Raw genomic sequence first — 20256 nt, forward strand, 5'->3', positions numbered from 1 at the left:
CATGTTTGTAAATGAATGTCAGTGCACATCTTAGTAATAGGTTGGACTTTGCAACTTGCTTCATTGTTTATCAAATCTGGGAGCAATCAATGAAAACCTCAGATGGAAAACCACAGCTTGTTCCAGCAAAGAAATTGGAATGCAACAGAAACAAAACCTACATGCTTTGTTATGGAGGCATGGACTTATTAGTTAAATTGCTTCAATGCTTTACAGTCTGCTCCATTGCTCTTTCCCCCGCTTGCTGTGCATATGCACACACAGTTCTGCATGCTTCTGTTACTGTTTAAAAGGTGCAAGGAGACCTTATTGTGCAGAAGGAGCCAAAACCCTTGTGAAGGTGAACTTCCAAAGCTGTCTCTTCTGGGAGAAAAATGCGTAGCTTTGTCCTTAGTTCTAAGCAGATGTTGGTTGAAGATATTCAGTGATGTTAAGGAGTACTTTCTGTGTTCTGTGATCTTCTGTCAGGATTTCTGGCAAATTGAATGTATGCTCGTTAGACGGTTTTGTATTGGAAGCCATCATAAGTGTTAAAACTTTGCATTTTAGGGAGGAGATTCTTCAGAAGATGTTATGGGAGAGGGTATCTACTCATGTGATTGAGAATATCTACCTTCCAGCAGCACAGACAATGAACTCAGGGACATTTAACACCACTGTGGACATCAAACTGAAGCAGTGGACTGACAAGCAACTGCCAAATAAAGCAGTAGAGGTTTGAATTTAGTCAAATTAAGATATTTCAGCTCTGTAAATTAAGATTTGCTTCATTTTCTTATTTACCGTATCTTGTATTTTAAAAAATGTGCAGAGTCATAACATGAAAACATAGATCCAGAGAGGTAAAGGCATTGTTTGAAAGGCTACCTACAGTTGTTCTATCCAGCTTGCATGTCACAGAAGGCTACTGTGATCTTGCTATCAAGAAGCATATACAGCAGGATTGATATGTTTCATTCTTCTGGTGAATTTCCCTGCTAAAGACACCACTCCATCCACCCCAAATAAAAACACCACCAACAACAAAAAATCAACAAATAAGCCACCACCAGTCCTCATTCTGAAAACTTGCATCCTTTGCACTGCTTGTTTATATTGAATAGATTCATGCAATTTTAACAGAATTTCACCTGCTACATAATGAAGTAAATGTCAGCATTGACCTTTTTAGTAATGGATAAGTTAGCAAGTGAAAAGTCAGTACTATATGCTTGTGCATTATTTTCAGACTGTACACAGATTGGTGTAGGAACTGTAGCAAATGTTGCTCTACTGATTGATGCATGGTTCTATGGTCAGTATAAGGGTAGTTATTGTCTGCTAACTTTCTAGGTGGCATGGGAGACTTTGCAAGAAGAATTTTCCCGTTTCATGACAGAACAAAAAGGAAAAGAGCATGATGATATCTTTGATAAACTGAAACAAGCTGTCAAGGAAGAAACCATTAAACGCCATAAATGGAATGAGAGAGCAGAGGATAGTCTGGTATAACGTAGTGGGTTTTTTCATATTGTTGACTAAGTGCTGTTGAAATCATTTGATAAGTTGCATGCTCAGTATTTTTTGGTTCTTTTAATGTGATCATAAAATGATAGGGGAATGTAATCATCTCCTTTTCTATGAAAGTCAGTGTTTCTCAATTCACCTTATGATTATCTTTTGTTAACTGTTGCCCAAAATAACATCTAATAAAATTGTCTTTTTTTTGTTCAGGAAAAAAGCCCTCTATAATTCCCTGGCCGCCTAAGGGCAGCCTTGTGGGAATTCACTATTGACTTATTTGCCTTAGCCACATGAAGCAACAGCATTTCACTGCTGTTGTTAAAGATGCTATAATCTGAAGGGGTTTCATATTGTTTTTTTGGGTTTTTTTGGTTGGTTTTTGTTTGTTTTTTATAATATCCTGAATAAATTACATATTTTATGCTAAAAAGATGTTCTGCATTGCAGCGAGTGATCCAGCACAATGCCTTGGAAGATCGGTCAATATCTGATAAACAGCAGTGGGATGCAGCTATTCATTTTATGGAGGAGACTCTCCAAAGTCGTCTCAAGGACAGTGAGTTGTGTGATGTCTTCCAGTCACGTTTTTAGTCTGAGCCAGATTCCTCATCACTGCAGTGCAAGCTTTTGTACAAGCATAACTTGAGGTAGTAGGGATGGTTTGAGGTGGCACTGATACAATACAAATGTCAGAATACAGCCTGAATAAGCTACTGCTCTTCCTCTTACAGTAAGGTGGTTGGAAGATAAATGATAGAAATACAGAGAATGAAAGAAGAGGTGCAGAGAAATTTGTGAAGGGGTTGCATACATTCAGCAAAATAGTTGGTCCTGTTAGGTTATCAAACAAAATTTAATTTTGATGCAAGTTGCAGGAAGTAAGATTTGAAGCTCCTGACTCGAAACTTAGAGTGCTGTCTTGCTTCTTACGCGCTGCTTTGAAGTACCAGTTCTTATTGGCAGCCATTTCTTAATTTTTGCCAAAAGATATCTGACCTGTAGCATGAAGTATTCATTCTTGATCTTGTATCCAACTTCAGAAATATGCTTTTGGCTGGTTCCATATATTTCATATGATACTTCATATTTCCTTTTTTAGCTGAATCTGTTATTGAAGATATGGTGGGTCCAGATTGGAGGAAGAGGTGGCTATACTGGATAGGCCGCACCAAAGAACAGGTAAAAGGAGGAGGCAGGGGCAAGAGTTAAAAAATAATAACAAAAAATAAAATGGTAGTTCCCAACATTTAGAAAACTTACATTACTTAGGTGAGTTTTCAAAAATACATACCCTTTTCACACAATTTTCGGGATTTAGAATTAAATCTTGTTTGCAACTGCTTTCTCTCTTTATTAAATTTTATTTATACCACAAATAATTCTATATTTTTGTTTCGTATTACAGATAGATTCTGAGTTTTAAACCGCTTTTCAGTTGAATTACATCCTTACTAATATGCTATTGAGCTGCATATTATTCTTTCAGTAGAGAGAAACTGATGAAAGCAAGATGCAAGTTATTTTCCTGTGTATTTTTTTTTTTTTCAAGCACAGAGCAAAACTCACTACTAAGCAGAAGTCTCGTGCAGTTTCCTCACAGAGCTCCATCTGTATTTCATTAGTATGTGATAGCATTATCACTGCTGTTATCACAGTTGTATCTTCGGATTGACTACTTTCATCACTTCTCACTTGCTCAGAGCCTCTGGAGTTTGCTGCTTTTGAGTTTAAATTGCACTTTCAGCGCTCAGTGATGAAGGGTTTTTATGTTACTTTTTCTAGATATTTCTGAAACCGAGTCATACTTAAAAGAAGTAAGTAGAATTTAAAAGAATACAGTAGATAGTAATTGATTCTTAGGAGGGAGTTTTATGGTCAACTGTGCAGCCAGGTATGGAAGAAAGGTAGTCATGTCAACCTACTTAGGTTGAAGCTAATGAAAGACAACTTAAAGATATAAGCCATGGACTTAGGACCATGTGAACTTCTTGCTAGCTAATAGGCAAAGCTGACACTTCTTCTAGGCATCAGAAAGTCTGTGGTTTGGTTTATTTGGGCTTTTTGCTTATTTTTCTCGCTTTGTGTGCTTGTTTTTTTTTTTTTCTCATTCAGTTAGTATTAAAAAAAAAAATGACACTAAATTTCAGGTAATTTTTTTGCCTGAATGTCTACTTCAGCTTAAAGCTAAGTAGGGACTTGCAGAGCAGCTCAGTCTAATAATTTAATGTATGAATGTGGACCATACCTGTTGGCCTCCTTTCCTCTTCATGGACAGCAACACCTGTGATTTTTTTCTACCTTTCTATTCCTCTTCTACATTTCTGTGCATAATAATAAAATAGATGGTTAAGTAGCCATATATAAATACTCTGTTTGACATGTCTGTGCACAAATATGCTTTTGGTTCACATAAAAATAGTAAAGTGTCGAAGGTATTTGACACTCTTCTGACTTAGTAGGACACAGTCTGTTTGTCACGAAGGTGATGATGATGGTCTTTGTGTGCATAAATAACCGGTTCCAATTAATCATTCTGCTCCTAGAATATACGTAATGAAACAAAAAATGAACTTGAGAAGTTAATCAAATGCAATGAAGAACATGCAGCATATCTGGCAAACGATGAAGTGACAACTGTCAGAAAGAACCTTGAAGCAAGAGGAATAACAGTGGACCCGTGTCTGGTAAGATGCCACATTATAATAAAACATATGGGAGCTCCCTATGAACACTTGAATGATCCTTTTAAGTGCTATACAAAAGATTATATGTAAATACTGAGTTTATAATCCAGATGTTTCCAAATGGATTGCTAAATGGCTGTTTGCACGCAATTCACGCACTTCTGTTGGCTGTCAGACAAGTGCAGTACAGCACTTTGGAATCTGTCAGAATCTGCTGAGCACATTTTCTGGCCTGCAGTACAGGCCTGAATTATGCCACAGCTTGTTTAAAAATCCTTGTTCATGTGTTACAGACTAAAATCAAAGCCCTTACAAACAAGATATGATAAAAATATTCACATTCCTACGTTTTCATTTCCTTTGTGTGTACAGTTTGACATTCATAGCCACATCCAAGAGAGATGAATTTTGTGAAAAATACTTGTGGAAAAAACAGTTTTCTAGAGTGCCCTGAAGGAATATGATGTAGGTTTAAAATGTTCTGGAAAGTGATTAATCTTAATGCAGTGCAGGGCTCTTAACCAAATTAGACCTTTCATCTAATTAAACATAATGTTTTAAATAAAAGAAAATTCAGATAATAGTAATAGATGTGGATTTTTTTAAACAGTGATTTATTTTCTGCAGTAAATTCAGCCACCTTTTCAATATTCATGCATGCACTTATTAAAGGTAGAAGAGCTATTTAAATACTGGCTGCCTCTTTTATGTAGCATTTATCATACCTACTTTGTAAAGGTCAGCATAGAAATCCACATCTGCTGTATGAGTAGACTGCAAGCTGAATCTTCTTTCTAGCTAAGCAGTTGATACTTTCTTCCAGAGTCATACTTGTATGTGGGTTTTTTTGTTACTAATTGTTGTTTACATAGGACCCATTAAATATTTCCCTGTGCTTTAATCTGGATTAGCTGGTAAAATAAGGTGTGTGACTCAAAAATGTATCCTTGATGTTAAAGCGAAGGTTGCATCATGCCACCAGCAGCTCAGTTTGTCTGATTCTGTAATACAGAATTTAAAACTGTATTTTTAAGTTCTCTTTTTTTTTTTTTTTTTTCCTCTAGATAAAAGACACATGGCATCAAATTTATAGAAGGTATTTCCTGAAGACTGCTTTGAACCACTGCAACCTTTGTCGAAGAGGTTTCTATTACTATCAAAGACATTTTGTAGACTCGGAGGTAAATTAAAGAGCAGACATATATTAATGTTTTGCCTTAGTATTTTAACTCTAATTGGAAAAAGACCCAAAAATACATTAAACTGGTCTAACCTTTGTTTTGTGTTCTGTATCTTAACATAGCTGGTGGTTTTGGATGTTTTTAAATCCTGTGGTTTTAATTCCATCTAAATGGTAATTATGCAAAACGACCAGTAGGAGTCAGCTACAAACTAAGAATCCACCATTTGTCAGTGTGCACTGAAATAACAGTTAAAAGCAGTACTGTACAGGATTTATCAATGCCTTTTTGGTATCCATTTCTCTCACTTTGACACTGATATTTGTTTTCCTCACTGATATTAAACGTTCAGGTAAAAAGTTAACTAAAGGTGTTTTGATGGATTAAGTACAGTAAATAGGTGCTTAGAGTTGATGCTTGGAGCTGCATGTGATTAATGAGGAAAAAGAATCCAACAACAAACAACTATGGGGCTCACAGTGACGTAGCTGTAAAGAGTTATCTTTCCTGGTAAAGGACTTGCTGGTTTTGTACAACAAATTACTGCATGCACAAAGTCCTACAAAGACAAGAATATACATTTTTCTTAGCACTGTATTTTAAGTTAAAGAGAAATTACTCAAAGGGTAGGATTTCTGACTTTGTGTGATTTTATCTTCCTTTTAAATGGAGAAACAATGCCCCTCATGGAACCAGAAATCTGGTGCAGAAATTTCTTTTCCTGTAAGGGATGAGTGTGAAATCATAGGATAGAGGGCTGCCGCTCTGTGATGTCTAGATGCCTACCCTCCATTTACTTTCCTATTTTTGTCTTAGAAGGTGTCCTGGTGTGATGTTCTCCTTTCTGTCATCTTTGCAGATGTAAGAACTGTCTTTTCTGTTGTTAGTTAATATAGACCTTGGCCCAACACAGAGGCACTTGCCAGGCAGGGAGACCCTGTGTGGAGTTGAGCTGTTGCCTTTCAATGCGTTTGTTATGAAGAAGTAGGGTTGGCATGTTGTTTGAGAAGTAGGTTTAGTAAATGTGTTCGTTACTTCCAGCAGTTGTTCTGTGGGGCTTTTGTGCAAGATCAGGATCCATGTATGTACCTGCACAGTTGTTAAAAGTGCCTTGCACTGGAGGTCTTACACTACAACTTCCTTCATTTCAGCTTGAATGTAATGATATTGTCCTCTTCTGGCGGATACAGCGAATGCTGGCAATTACAGCAAATACACTGAGGCAGCAGCTTACTAATACAGAAGGTAAAGCTCATAGTGAGTTATTTGAAATTAAAAAATATTTTGCAGAGTTATTTTTAGCATTCCTCTAGCTGCTTGTTCCTTTCGTGCTTAGCATGTCTGGCTAATCTTTGTGTCCTAGTTGAGTAATTAAAGGATGTACAGTGAATAAAAATTGATATTTAATTCATATTAATTTCAAATTATTTAATTAGAATGATTAATGATTTAACAGCTTTAAATTAGAATGATTTGATGTAAAGGGAATGACAAATAATTGAGATACTTTCTAGTTTAAAGTATTTCCAACTTACGTTTTGCCACTTGTAATTTTCTTCTTCCAAGTAGAGGTTCAATAAGTAGTAACTGTATTCTTCTTTCTGAGTTGAATATTGCTGTATTCCTTGATTTAAAATGTTTGATATAAAAAAGAAATCAATTGTGATATGTAATTGCAGTTGCAAAAGCAATATCACTTTTTTTTTAATAGTAAGGCGCTTAGAGAAGAATGTAAAGGAAGTGCTTGAAGATTTTGCTGAGGACAATGAAAAGAAGGTGAAGCTCCTAACTGGCAAAAGGGTCCAGCTCGCAGAGGATCTCAGTAAGTAGTCTTCTGGAACTAGGTTGAAGTGAAACAAATTCTAAGCTAGTGGGCCATTCGTGTGCTCACATTTGATAAGTATCACAAATGGAATTTTTTTTAAATACAGTCAGATTTCACTGACTGGTTGGACATGGTTGGTAAATGTGATAGAAAAAAATTTGTACTAGATTTAGGTTCACTGTTACTATGAATATATTGTATCATTGCGTTGAAAAACATAGTTACAACAATGTTGTAAAGAACAGTTCCTGTTCTTACAGTTCAATGTGGTTAATCCATGCCTTCACAGAACTGTCTGTGGGTGATACAGTTCTTGGCTGTATAAGGAGGTTTTGATAACTGTTTTTACTTGTTGGGTGCCTTTCCACAGATTCTTTGTTGGAAATGCACTTGCCTTACTTAGTGGTCAGCTGGTTTTAGTCCTAACATGCAGAGCAATACCTGTCAGCCTGCTAACCTGGAACAGCTGTTACACTGAGACACAAGGAAGAAAAGCTAGCAGTTTTAAACTTCTGGAGGGATTACAGTAGCACAGTGATTTGAGTCACTCAGTGTTAAGAGAGTGCTGGAGTTAATATATGCAGGTTATAAACAGTGAAAGATTTTAAGGGGACAGCCCCTACGTGGGTGATTCTCCACCTAACAAATGTCATGTTGCTTTGATGCTGAATGTTGCTTTTTATTTTCCTGAGCAAGTATCAGTGCAAATAAAAACTTGCTGATTTTAATTTAACCTCAAATATGCCATGTTTCAAAACCGTGTAAACAGAACAGTAAAACAAGACATAGCATTTAAGTTAACCTGGCTTTATTTGGCACTGAAGTTGGCTTAAATTTTTTTTGTGTTGTCACTTTTGCTTCTTATCAGCATCAGGAGTAACCTTCCATTTCAAAGCAGTAATGACTGGAGCTTTTGTTTTACAAACTCAGGCTAGACCTCTAGGAATGCCTTGTTTGTGTGATGCCTTGTTTCTGTGTATGTATGCATCAATTCTTGGACTATGCATTTGTAAAATTGTGTAGCTAAAACACCATCATTACGCTGTATTTCTTTTAGATTCAGGAGGTCACAGATGCTGAGTACATTTTTCTAATGAAATAATCATTATTCAGTGCAAAACGATGTACGATGACATGTTCTGTTTTATTGCACCTATGGGAAGATTTTAAAACTGCCACTGCTTAGCTCTGTAGTCAAATCAGCAATGTTCTCTACTTTCTGCAAGCTTTTATTGCTAAGTGGTTATAATTTTTATGGGCAAATGACAGTGAAGAGGGATTTCTTTGCCGTTCCCATGGTGACTAGAGTGCATGTCTGTGTTGCAGTTTTTTTATACTCCTGATACAAACTTTGAGAGCATAATGCATTGTACCCTCAGGTGGCTTTACGAGTAATTTCCTTCTTCGAGTATTCAGTGGTGATCAGAACCATGGTTAAGGAAAGAAAATCCTCACTCCCGTGACACGCATTTGTTAAGTTCTTGTACTTTAATTAGGAATGGAATGGAAATGGTCTCCTGTGTCATGAAGTTCGCTCTCCCTCTCTTGCAGGCAGCTGTGTTTATACAATCCAGCTCACTCATCTATCTTGAGCTCCGTCTTTAAATCAGTTAACATTTGGGGGCACTCTGTTCTTACTGAAAATCTGTTCCACTGTATTATTCTTCCAATGCTTACAAACTTGTCTTTTAATTTCCAGGGCAATTTCATTAATATGAGGCTAAGATCAGCTTCCTGATTGGAGACTATAATTACAAAAATTTCTTTAAAGACCTGAGGTTAAGATGCTTCCTTCTGATATGGCAACCCTATCATACTTCCATCTGTCAGTCCTTTAACGTTGAACACTGGATGTGTTTTACTGTTTGTTCAAGATACTGGTTGATGGCAAACTGTTTCTAGCATGATGACTCAATCTCATAATGAGAGCTTACACAAATCCCAGAACTTATTTGAGCAAGTTTTGTCTGTGGACTGGTGTTTCAGCCCTGTATTCTTAAGGATTAATAGGGTTTTGGAAGTCTTGGGATGGGTGGATCCCAGTAATATCCCTGGCAGTGAGCAGTTATGGGTACTCAAGGAAAAGAATAAGAACAGGTTAAACATACAGCAGTACTTGTTAGATGCTGAAAGAGCAGACCAGACAATCTCTGGTTCCAAGATTTCCTAATCCTGAGGTAATATCTTTGTGATTAATAGCCCTTCATGGGTTTCTTTCTCCTCCTGTGAATTTCTCTAATTGCTTTTTGAACTCTTATAAACTTTGGCATCTGCAACATCCTGTGGCAATTAGTTCCAGAGTTTAGCTACACACTGTGTGAAAAAGTACTTCCTTTTGTTTGTTTCTGAGCCACCTGCCAGTTTCATTTGGTTCTCCCTAGTTCTTGCACTGTGAAAAACATTCAGCAATCTTTCTCTATTCAGTTTTTGTGCTACTTATGACTTCATACATGCTTATGCTACCAGCTTTTGCTCTTCTTTTTCCTGAATTGAAAAATCCTCATTTGTGTAGTTGCTCGTTGCAAGGACATTGTTTCATCATTTCAATCAGCCTTGCCACTCTTTTCCCTTTCTTAGTTTCACTAAACCCCTTTTGAATTGAAAGACCAGAACTGCACACAGTATTTGGGCTGTACCTGCATTTTGGACTTATGCAGTTGTATTACAACTCTTTCTGGTTTTTAATCTGGTCTTTTACTAATAATTCCTCATAGTTCATTTCCTTTCTTGACTTCTGAGCAATGAGATGATGATTATGTTGGCTACCTGCTACAGCTCCATGTTCTTCTGTGAGAAATAGCAGCCAGCTCAGCATCCCTCAGCCTACTCATTTTCCTTGCTCTGTTTTAAAACACATCTGAGATTTTTTTTTTGTTTTTTAGTGTGGGTGTGGAAACAAGGAAGCTTCTGTCTCTTATGCGTCTGGTTGGGCACTTCAGGCATACTGAGCCATTGTAGGAGCCTGGTTTAATGTTGCTGTTCACAGCATCCCTCACAACTCTGGTGCAGTTCTCCACTGAAGTTGTCTGACAGCTGAAAATCACAGCCAGGTCTTAAACCACATATTGGATGGCCTTATCAGCAACAAGACTTGCATTTGCTTTCCAGTTGTCAGATGCTTCTTGCTTGTGCACACTGCCGAAGGACAAAGCATTTTGATTTGAAACTTATGTTACACACAACTTGGAGTTTTCCTGTATGCTTAGCTAAATCAGTATCTTAAACACATTGTGTGCTGGGTGGTTCAGGAAGAAACAAAATAGAGTAGAGTAATATTTCAGTATTATAATCATCATATTTTATATTTGCTAGAATATGTTACATGGTTCTGTGATATTCTGTTCAACTTTTCCAAGGTGATTGACATTAAATACTCGAGCAGACTGCCACTGAGTGGTTTCATATTTTAAATACATTTAAAACATATTTTTTTTCCTGCAGAACTTGTTAGAACTGTGAAACTACTGGCATTTCCTGAGCTTCAGGGCCTTTTTGATGGCAATGCTAAGGACAGTTGATTACTTACATAATTCTGTCTGACATCAGACCGTCTCTGCTGGTTTGGAAGAGCTATATCCTTCTGCTTTGCAATAGTGGGCATATGTTTTTTTCAAGGGAAGAAAAAAGAACATAAATGTCAGAAAATTTGATTTCAAAATAAAGAGTGTCTTCTTTATTTATATATATATATATAGCTGTTTTATTCTTAACAGAAACAACAGGGTAGTAATTTTAGTTAAGTGTTCTGCAGTTCAGAGCAGAACTGACAAGGTGGATAAAACCTAACTTTCTGTAGACCGTTTAACATGGCTGTTTTTGTTGCTGTTGAGCACCCTGTGAAGGGCTTCCCAGAACTACCCAGCTGTTTTCAGAATTCTGCTCTGCTGGACTCGCTTCTGTTCTGTTGAAGGCCAAAGGAAACTCCATTAGTGTGAACTCTGCACAGCAGCTAAGTTGCTTTACAACTTTCCAACGCAAGGTGGCAATGAGTGGTCTTTATAGGAGTGATGAAGTTGAGCATGGCAGCAGAGCTGGTGCCAAGCCTCGCATCTCTGGTTACCGTTTCTCTGTTCTTGATGCATGAATGTGGCGCACACAGCGGGCGTTTGTTCACACAGTGGGCATTTGTTTCTTGGATGTTAGCCTTTTTCATCTGAGGGGAAGATACATTGGCCCAGCCTTTTTCCTTCTTGTTTTCTGCTCTCTGATGTTTTGTTTGCTTATTTACGTATTTTACAGAACATTTATAAGTACTGTCAGAGGTGGACATTTTTCTCAGATAATCCTCATTAGCAAATGCATGGCAAATTTTGTTCAGTAACGAAGCCTTCTGACTGTCACAATCTGAATGCTTCAACCATCTGGGAAAGTGAGTGGGACTTTCCAGTGTTGTATCCTAAAGATAAGCTGCAAATAGTGTTACAGTGGCATTTAACAATGCTAGGTGGTGTGCATGTATACTGAATACCTACAGTGAATCCTAATGTCAGGCCATCAGCAGGAGCTTTGCTGTTTACTTCACTAAAGACAAAATATTTTACCAAGCCTAAGAAAATATGCATGCTCTATCTTGCCTTACTTCCTCTCCTTTATTCCTTTTAGACAGCTAAGGTATGAGTGTTATAAAGGCTTATAAAAGTTATTCGTGTGAAAATGTGATTTCTGCACAGGATAATCTCACAGAAGGCTAGTACATGCAAAGCATATTTCCTAGATCATCCAATATCCTATTTCCTCTCAAGCGTAAAAAAAAAAAAAAAAAAAAAAAAAAAACACCCTGAATTATGTATAAAGCCATGTGCATTTATGTGGGGAAAGTCGCTGCAGAAAACCTGGGGAAATTTGATCCTGAGTTTACTAGGTTTGAATGTGAAGGGGTCAGCCTGCAAGTTCATTTGTCAGTAACACTGACACCTGTACAGGTGTCCTGGGCTAGCTGAGACTTCGTTCTGCACAAAAGCCTTTTGAAACCTGTAGGTAGTGAGCCCTCACATGAAGAAAAGGCAGTTCTTAGCTTGGGGCCATTTGTTTGAATTCTATAATACATTTTTAACTTGTAAAATATAATAATTTGTGGAACTTAATTATTTTTACGACTAAAGCACATAACAAACTAAATCAGTGTTGTAGTAAAATACTTCTGAGTTAGATATCTAAAGCCACTGCTTCAATGTCAACACCTGAAGTTCTCAAGATACTTCTGCTGAATCCTTTATAGCTGAATATAAACCTTGCAGTTAGACCGTGCTGTTCTGTTTTGCAATCTGTCTTTGAGCTCAAATGATTTAATATCATATGTGTATGTAATCAACTCTAGTGCAGTTAGAAAGCTGGCACTTTGTCTGGTACTTCCATATGGAAGCTGATAACTCGGAATCTGGGATTTCTGCATTATATTTGGCAGAGTGGGCTCTGTGCCTGTTGGATTTAAATCAGTTTGCTCATACAAGTCATCTTTTTTCGTTCTACATTTATGCAAAGTTGAGGAAGTCTGCGAGTGGCACTTTGCAGACACTGCCCTGCTCTACGATTATGTGGCTTTTTTTCTTTGATTGCTGTTAGCTGCAGAACTAAATGCTGTGTGAAACTAATACTATATTGTGGTCATTACTGTAGTCTAATTAAATTTCAGTCTCTTGAGGTGACTGTCAACAGTATTTTGATTTTTTTCCTCTGTCCTACATGACAGTGTTGATTACATATGCCCTTGACTTGGCTTTGTCTTAGCTTTCTAATGCCTTTACTTGTGTGGGTTTTGTTTTTTTTTGCTGTTATGAACTTTTCATTTTTTAAAAGGTTAAAAGGTTTCATGGGGGAAAAGCTCAGCTGTAGGAGAAAGGTTCTGCTCTAAATGGGCAGATCTCAGATAATTTCCCCTGGAAACCAAAGGGCAAAAGGCCAAAAAGCTGTTAGTAGTTCTTACGTCAGTGTTTGAGGTGGATGTTCAGAGGCAACATAGTTTTCAATGTTTAAAAGAGAGGAAAAAAGGTGTAATTTTGAAAATGCTGACTGTAATGCACAGATGTCATTTGTACTGCAAAAGGAATTCTCAAAGAATGACATGGGGGGAAAAAAGGCAGCGTTATAGGAAGCCCATATGGAGAAGTTGCTTTTAAGAATTTGCAGAATTATAGTAATTTTGTGCCCTCTTTTCTTCCACGGTGTGTAGCTGTTGCTTGGGAAGCTACTTAAAGAAAATGTGGTCACTTCATAGTTGTGAGATGTTTCATGTAAGTGGCAGCAGCCTTGTTCAGCTCCATTCAGCTGGTTGTGGCAGTGTGCCTGTGAGAAGCACGTAGTTCTGAGCTGACCCTGAGCTGACAGCAGCTTGCACAGGAGGTGCTGTGGCCTTTTATCCAGACAAAAACAGAGGGGCCATTTTTCCCTGGGAGTCATCAAATGCATTTCCAGCGTGTGTGAAGTAGTGGCTGTCTTCAGTCCCCTGCCGGCTGCTCCTCCTGGGATGCTCCATGGCCTGCATCTTATCAGAGGCAGACTGTCACTTAGGAAACATTCATTTCTGCCTAAATCTTAATCAATTGAAGTGCTCATGTGAGCCATGTGCGTCAAATGAGCTCAAGCTTGTTCCGGTGCCAGCAGCATACAGGTGACAGCAGGACTGCTGTCCTCCATTTGAGTCCTGTATAGGACATGGGGCTCTGTGATGCATAGTCAGGAGTGGTGTGCTTGGAATTTGGTCAGTGTGGCCATCCATGTCTTCTGCCTTTGAACGTAGCAAGCCAACTAAAATGCATCCTGTTATTTTTAGTAGATGTGTTTCAGTTCTTTTTTTCTTTGAGTTCTGGGGCAGCTGCATGAGACCAAAGAATTAAAACCAGAAGAATGTGTAGGATGGTCTCTGTCAAAATGCAGATAAGGTAGTTCCTGCTTTGTATCACAGCAGAAAGTGCTTTAAAAAGCTGCATCTTCTCAGAGAGGGAAATAATCCTCCAGGGAGAACATCCATCACTTGTAAGCCTCCTGTGATGGAGTGATGGTTTACTTTACTTAAGAATCCCAGATGACCAAGGTCTGTCTGCTGTGATTTCTTAAAGTTATTGATGAAGAGTTAGGCTCTGGTGTCCAGGTTCTAAAACAGATCCTTAAAAAGTTCAGCGCATTTGTCACTGACTAAGTGAAGCCTATCACTTAAAGCTGACATTGAAAAATAATGATAAACTGCTACATGAGTAATGACACATTTAATGCCTGCTGATCTAGACCTGTGCCTCAACCCATGCCTCTTGTACTTGAGGGTCATTCTCTTGTATGCCAAATTTAATTTTTTTTCCTAAAATGCCCTTAGTGATGCAAGGATCAAGACACGTAATTGGTTGATATTTTCTTTTTCATGCTGGCTGTTAGAGAGTAGCTATTAATCAAGTTGTAAGTACTTATTGTGGGGAGATTGTTATTTGTATAAATGCAGAATTTCAAACTAAGCTCTGTAGGTGTGTGTTTGGTATGAGTATGTAACTGTAGAGTATAGCATTCACATCTCTGAAAGCTAGGGAAATCAATGCAATGACTTTTCATGCTGTTGTACATTGTACTTTGCTTCTAACGTGTAAGTCTATACAAAAGCTCAATCACTATCAGAAAATATTTCCTTTTCTTTGTGACAAAATGATAAAATAATAACTGAACAACTTGCTTTTCCCTTAAAGCTCACTTAAAGTTTCTGATTATCAAAACTGAAATTAGATGTTACTAGGATCTAAAAATTATCACATTTTCCCATATTTATTTATTAGAATTTCACATAAATATTCCTGATAGCATACTAGATCACTATCTAGCTAACTACTGGTTAATTTTATTTTGGGTGGAGAACCAACATATGCCAGTTGTTCATACTGTTAAAGTTTTATAGCTAAACTCAATAGTAACCTTCATGTAAGTAACTTAGTTCTGTAAGTTATAGAGCTGTATGTGTCTTTTTGCACCAACTGGAAAAAAGCAAACTTTTTTACACTTTTTTACTGGATGAGTCATTGGGTAATATTTCTGATCTGCCTTTCTTTTCTACTTTTTGCCATTTCCACCCCAAATAATGAGTGTCATTGTATTCGGATTCATTCAAAGTCGGAGTTTTATTTTGAAATGAAAACTCTAAGTCTGATTCAAGATGTGAGTCTGTTTTATGAGGTTTCTTTGTCATTCGGCTATTAAGTTCCTTCTAGCTGTCCACCAAGCAGCAAAACTAAATTCTGTTGAAAGATTGAGTTATGAGTACTGTTTTAATTAAAAATCCAGCGTAGAGACAGGAGACTGGAAGGAACCCAAGTCTTACCTTGCTGTTGCAGACATCGTGCCTCTCATAAACTTGATTATTACCTTTATTAAGCTTCATTTTGTACACTAAGCTCATGTTAATGACAATACATAAATGTACACTAGTCTGACCTTACATCATGCTTTGGAAATATTTAGTTTATGTTCTGTAGACAAGTGGGACTTGCATGTAATAACTTGTAGAAACACACAAAGTCAGAAGTCTACGTAGTTGTCACTTCTGCTTCGTCCACGTACCTCAGTTTCATGTGTTCCTGCCCCTGCCAAGCACAGGAGGACTTCATGCTCACCAGTCTGAAGAGCCCTGGGGATTGCTCCAAGAAACACAGTGAGCTTCTGTTCTGTTTGGCTGAGGCAGGGGAGGTGTGTTGCTGCTGCTGTTTCACTAAGCTGCAGAGGTCTCACTTGTGGATCTGGGGCAGCTGTCGGTCAGGACACTGATTGATGAGTAACCCACAGTTTCATCAGCACGACGCACAGTTTCTGTTTCTGATGCTTAAAGGTATTATTAGTAATGCTGCAGTAACGTGGCGATGCTCAGTACCTTGTAAAAATAGCTGAAGGGTCTTTAGATTAAGTTCTCTTTTGCTGCCATCTGGTTCCCTTTAGTCTGATCTTAGTGATCCTCTTTTCTACAGGTAGCTGATAGCTTTGTTCAGGTACAATAAGCAGGATGCAGTATTAATACTTGCAATGGGAGCAACTTCAGTGATGACAACTTCGATATTTATTTTTTTCCCTTCTATAATGACCCAGGGCTAAGATTTTATTAGAGCAGACTAAATAGCCAGTCTAGCCAATCTTTCCTGCTCTAGCAGCTGCAAGAGGGGAAAGAACAATTTTCCCTCTGAATATCTTTGTAGAAAGCAGTTTCCCTTTTGTTTTCTCCTGCTGATGACACACTGAAGGAGACTTTCAGCCAGGTCTGCTACAGATAGTCGTATCTGTGGAGCTGATGTTCTGACTGTCTCCTGGAGATCTTAATATTGGTACTGAAAGAGTAAGTCTAGTGAATTCTCATGTTCTAGCTTTTAAAATGAGTATCTCTGAAAGAACATTTAAATGATTGGCTCAATTTTTTTAATGAAAGCATCTCACCTGTGCACTCTTCAGTAGTTAGAATGTGTTCCTGTCCTCCTCCTTGACTCTCTGGGGCTGATAACTGGAGTACACTGATTGTAGATGTTGCACAGATTAAAATGCCTGTGGTCTCAGGATGGCAATGGGATTTAAGGCAAGCAGAAAAGTCGTCAGCATCTCTGAATATAAAGGTAGAGAGATTCCTGGGGGATTTAGAAACATATTTAGGAATTTTTTGCATCTGAATTATCCCATTCCACTGGGGATAGTTTAAAATCGCAATGTATGGAAATAATTCAATTAAGTTTTCTGTAAATTCAGTCATTGCAGCAGGTATAGGAAACATTGTCATCATAAAGGAAAGCATTGATTCACACCTTCATTCAGTCTAATCACTTGTAACTGAAGGCTATGCTGGCTGTTTTCTGCAAGTTTGCATTTTGAAAGTTGGGTATGTTTATTGATTGGTGGGTTTACTGTATCAGCTACTTACTATATAAATCCCATTTAAATTTCTCAAAGTTTTGCAGTGCTTTATCACACTAATGAGCTACTTGTTTAAGAATCATTTGTGTGATTCATCCTCCTGCTCAGCCTCTTTATAAAAAAAAAAGTAGATGCTGAAACTCCTGACAAACCAATATTTATAACAGTTTGACAGCAGGATGAGGAACTGTGTTTGTCTTTATAACAGCTTAAAGAAAAGGCCTTTCCAGCACCCAGCCATGCAGTTACAATCTTGACCTCTTTCTTATGCTGGGAACATACATACAGCAGACAAGCAGCACCTCCCGTGTGTTTTCTTGACCCTTTGACTGTCCATTCACTTCCCATCTGTTTTGCAGCCTTAAAGGAACAGAGGGGGCCTTCTACTTATAAATCTGTCTTTGCAGCTGATAAATGATGTTCTCTCTCTTTAAGGGCAGCCTGGGTGGCTTTGCCTTTTTTTTTTCTTTTTTCCCCTCTTAAAATTTTAGCTTTCCCCTTGTCCTCATCCAGAGGAAAACACAGCATGCGAACGAGAGGAAACCGGCAAAAAAATGTGATGGGTCGTTCCAAAGGATTTTGTAAACTTGAGCAGGACGTGACCCTGCAACGATGGGTGAATTATAGGAGCTGATAGGCTGCGGTTGTGAGACAAGAGAAAGCGTGTTGATGCAGGTCCTGTAGATGCAGGTCCTGTAGCAGGGTGGAAATCTGCTTTCTGGGGCATTTTTAGAGAGGCTTTTAGTGCGTTGCCTCTTACTGTTTCAACAACAAGTGTTGCTTTTGCCTGGCCTTTAGGAAATTCAGGAATGCGGTGCAAAAAGCTGAACTTTGAGGAGGTTTTTTTTTCTAATTCTCCACCTGGCTGTGCACAGGGGGTTGAGAACACATGTGGGATCTGTGACTTAGGTAGCCCTGAGCTGGAATTCAGCTTTCAGTAGGAAACTGTGGATCCGTGTTTCCAGTTTTTAACAGTTGCTTCTGGGCACTGTGGTGAAATCTGACTGCAGATGGGGCTTTCCTTTTTGCCAGAGGAAAGATGATGCATTCACAGCAGTAAATTCTAGATTTTTGCCTTTATGGTTAATTAACCATAACACAGAAGTAGCATAGCAAGCAGTAGCAATGTTCATAGGCAACAAAGGGATTAAGAAAGAAAGATTGGATTTTTTATTTTTTTTTTTTAAAAACCAACAACAACTGAACTGTAACCAAAACCCAAAGCATAACATCAAAGCCATGTAAAAGTAGTTGGAGGTAGAAATCGCTTAGCTGTAGAACGGGAGGATTTACAGTGAGGCATTAGCAAATATTATCACGCTTTTTCATGCTATCATATGCTGCACTGAAATATAAAATGAAGATGGATCTCTGTCCAGAAAGAGTTTACTATTTTTCATTATGCTGCAACTGGAAATTGATGCCATATGGGCAAACTTGTAAACAGGGAACAGGGAAGCTTTTTGTTTTGCTTCATCTGATAAAATACTCACGCAGCTTCCTCCAAGCAGTAGTGCAGGGAGACATGATTTTTCTTTAAGAATTGTATGCTAAACCCATTTCTTATTTACATCTAGGTATGTGTGTTTTGAATATCTGAAAATTCATTTATCTTTAGAAGCATAATCAAGACCAGTCCTGTGGAGAGAGGTTGCATCTCTCATTAAACCAATTAATGCACTTGGAAACTATATTGTTTTTCTTGCTACTTAAAGCCTTGTTGGAATAAATTGGTAACATACTTTACTTTCATAATTTCTTCAATATTATTATAAGATTACTTGGCCTTCTCTTTAGAGCTTTGTTTGATAGATACACTATTTTAGCTGTTTCAGCTTGTGTTAGAAGTGATTTCCTGACCTCTGCACTGTTAATTGGTAGATAATCTCAGTTATAACAGGCTGCCATCAGTGACCTTGCGGTCCCTGTAAGAATGAATATTTGAAGAGGTTTTCTTCTTAGGAGCTTATAATATTATGAAAAGCAAACTCTGTCTGTGAGTGTGGGTTTTCTTGTGTTCTCAGCATATCCAAATCCTAATTACAGACCAATTAGTCTGGGTTCGAGCCTTTCAGATCTAGTATCACAGGATTAATGAAAAGAAAATGAATGGGTAACAATATCGTTTCATATGGAGATAAGGATAGACTGAGCATGAATGAGGATCTCATGACATCCGAGGAAAGAATTTCCTCATTCTGTCAATGAAGTTTTATGGGATATGGTGAAAGGATTATGGGAATATTCATGACCAGATCAAGAGGCATAAGGAGTTGATGTATGAACCAGCTTATCTTTTAGGTAAACACAGAGTAAATGGGAAGTAGGACAGCCATTCATTGCCCTAGGCCTGTGATTTTCATTGCTCTGAAGATGGAAACACGTTCAGTTACAGTTGATCTTTGTTGATGCCGTTTGATTTTCGGATCACTTTTTTAACAGGTGGCAACTTCAGCTCTGCTTTGACATTGTCAAAGACATTGTGCTCTTTCTAGATGCAATGGGTAACAATAAGCAATAGCACATATTTAAACTTGTGAAGCACCATATAGTAAGACAGTAGTTCCTTCCAGCCTACTGGAGTGTTGCGTAAAGGTACTGGGGTAACTGAGAATGATACAGAAATCATTTGGCAGCAACTGAATGCTTTTAATCCAAGGTTTACTTCTTCATGGAAAAAGTATCACAATACATGGAAGAAGCAATACATCACTTAGTCTGTCTTTTAACTTCCTTGTGAAGTGTTTGTGTCTGAAACCCAAGTGATATTCTGGGTTTGATGTGTTCATACTCCTGTAAATTGGAGCATGTTTTGTTTTCAGGAAGGCTTAAGCCAGTAATATTTTTATCAAGTTGTCAATGAAAATGATGCAAATTTGGGTATGCAGTTTCTCTATTTCACAGAGAAGTGAATTGCATTCAAAAGCTTCTTTAAATAGAGGCATTTGGCCTCACGTGGTGCTGGTGAGCCTATTGACCACTACCCAGAACTGCAGACACTCCACTTCTACTCTTCAGAAGACTGCCACACTTTATGTGTACTGATGTATTAAGGTGTGTACTGTCAGTGCATAACTCTGCTATTCCCCTATTTTAAAAATAAGTAGATTAGCAATCTGTTTCTTGGTGCTGCTGCTAGGAGCACAATGCTAGCTGCTGCTGCTGCTGCTGCTGCTGCTGCTGCTGCTGCTGCTGCTGCTGC

At 38.0% G+C, this 20256-nt stretch overlaps 1 protein-coding gene across 7 annotated transcripts in view; it reads left to right on the forward strand.

Annotated features, from left to right (window-relative positions):
• Positions 1-20256, forward strand: part of OPA1 (OPA1 mitochondrial dynamin like GTPase) — a 49704-nt gene that overhangs the window by 24381 nt on the left and 5067 nt on the right. For all 7 annotated transcript variants that reach the window (XM_042820438.1, XM_042820439.1, XM_042820436.1 and 4 more), the window contains 8 exons: positions 550-715; positions 1333-1485; positions 1951-2059; positions 2603-2682; positions 4047-4187; positions 5252-5368; positions 6520-6613; positions 7080-7190. In XM_042820438.1, coding sequence (XP_042676372.1) covers positions 550-715; positions 1333-1485; positions 1951-2059; positions 2603-2682; positions 4047-4187; positions 5252-5368; positions 6520-6613; positions 7080-7190 — 971 coding nt within the window. The remainder of the gene's footprint in view (positions 1-549; positions 716-1332; positions 1486-1950; positions 2060-2602; positions 2683-4046; positions 4188-5251; positions 5369-6519; positions 6614-7079; positions 7191-20256) is intronic.

The sequence above is a fragment of the Centrocercus urophasianus genome, unplaced genomic scaffold (assembly GCF_019232065.1).
Source record: "Centrocercus urophasianus isolate 14NV4802_14NV808 unplaced genomic scaffold, USGS_Curo_1.0 seq_19, whole genome shotgun sequence".
NCBI lineage: Eukaryota > Metazoa > Chordata > Aves > Galliformes > Phasianidae > Centrocercus > Centrocercus urophasianus.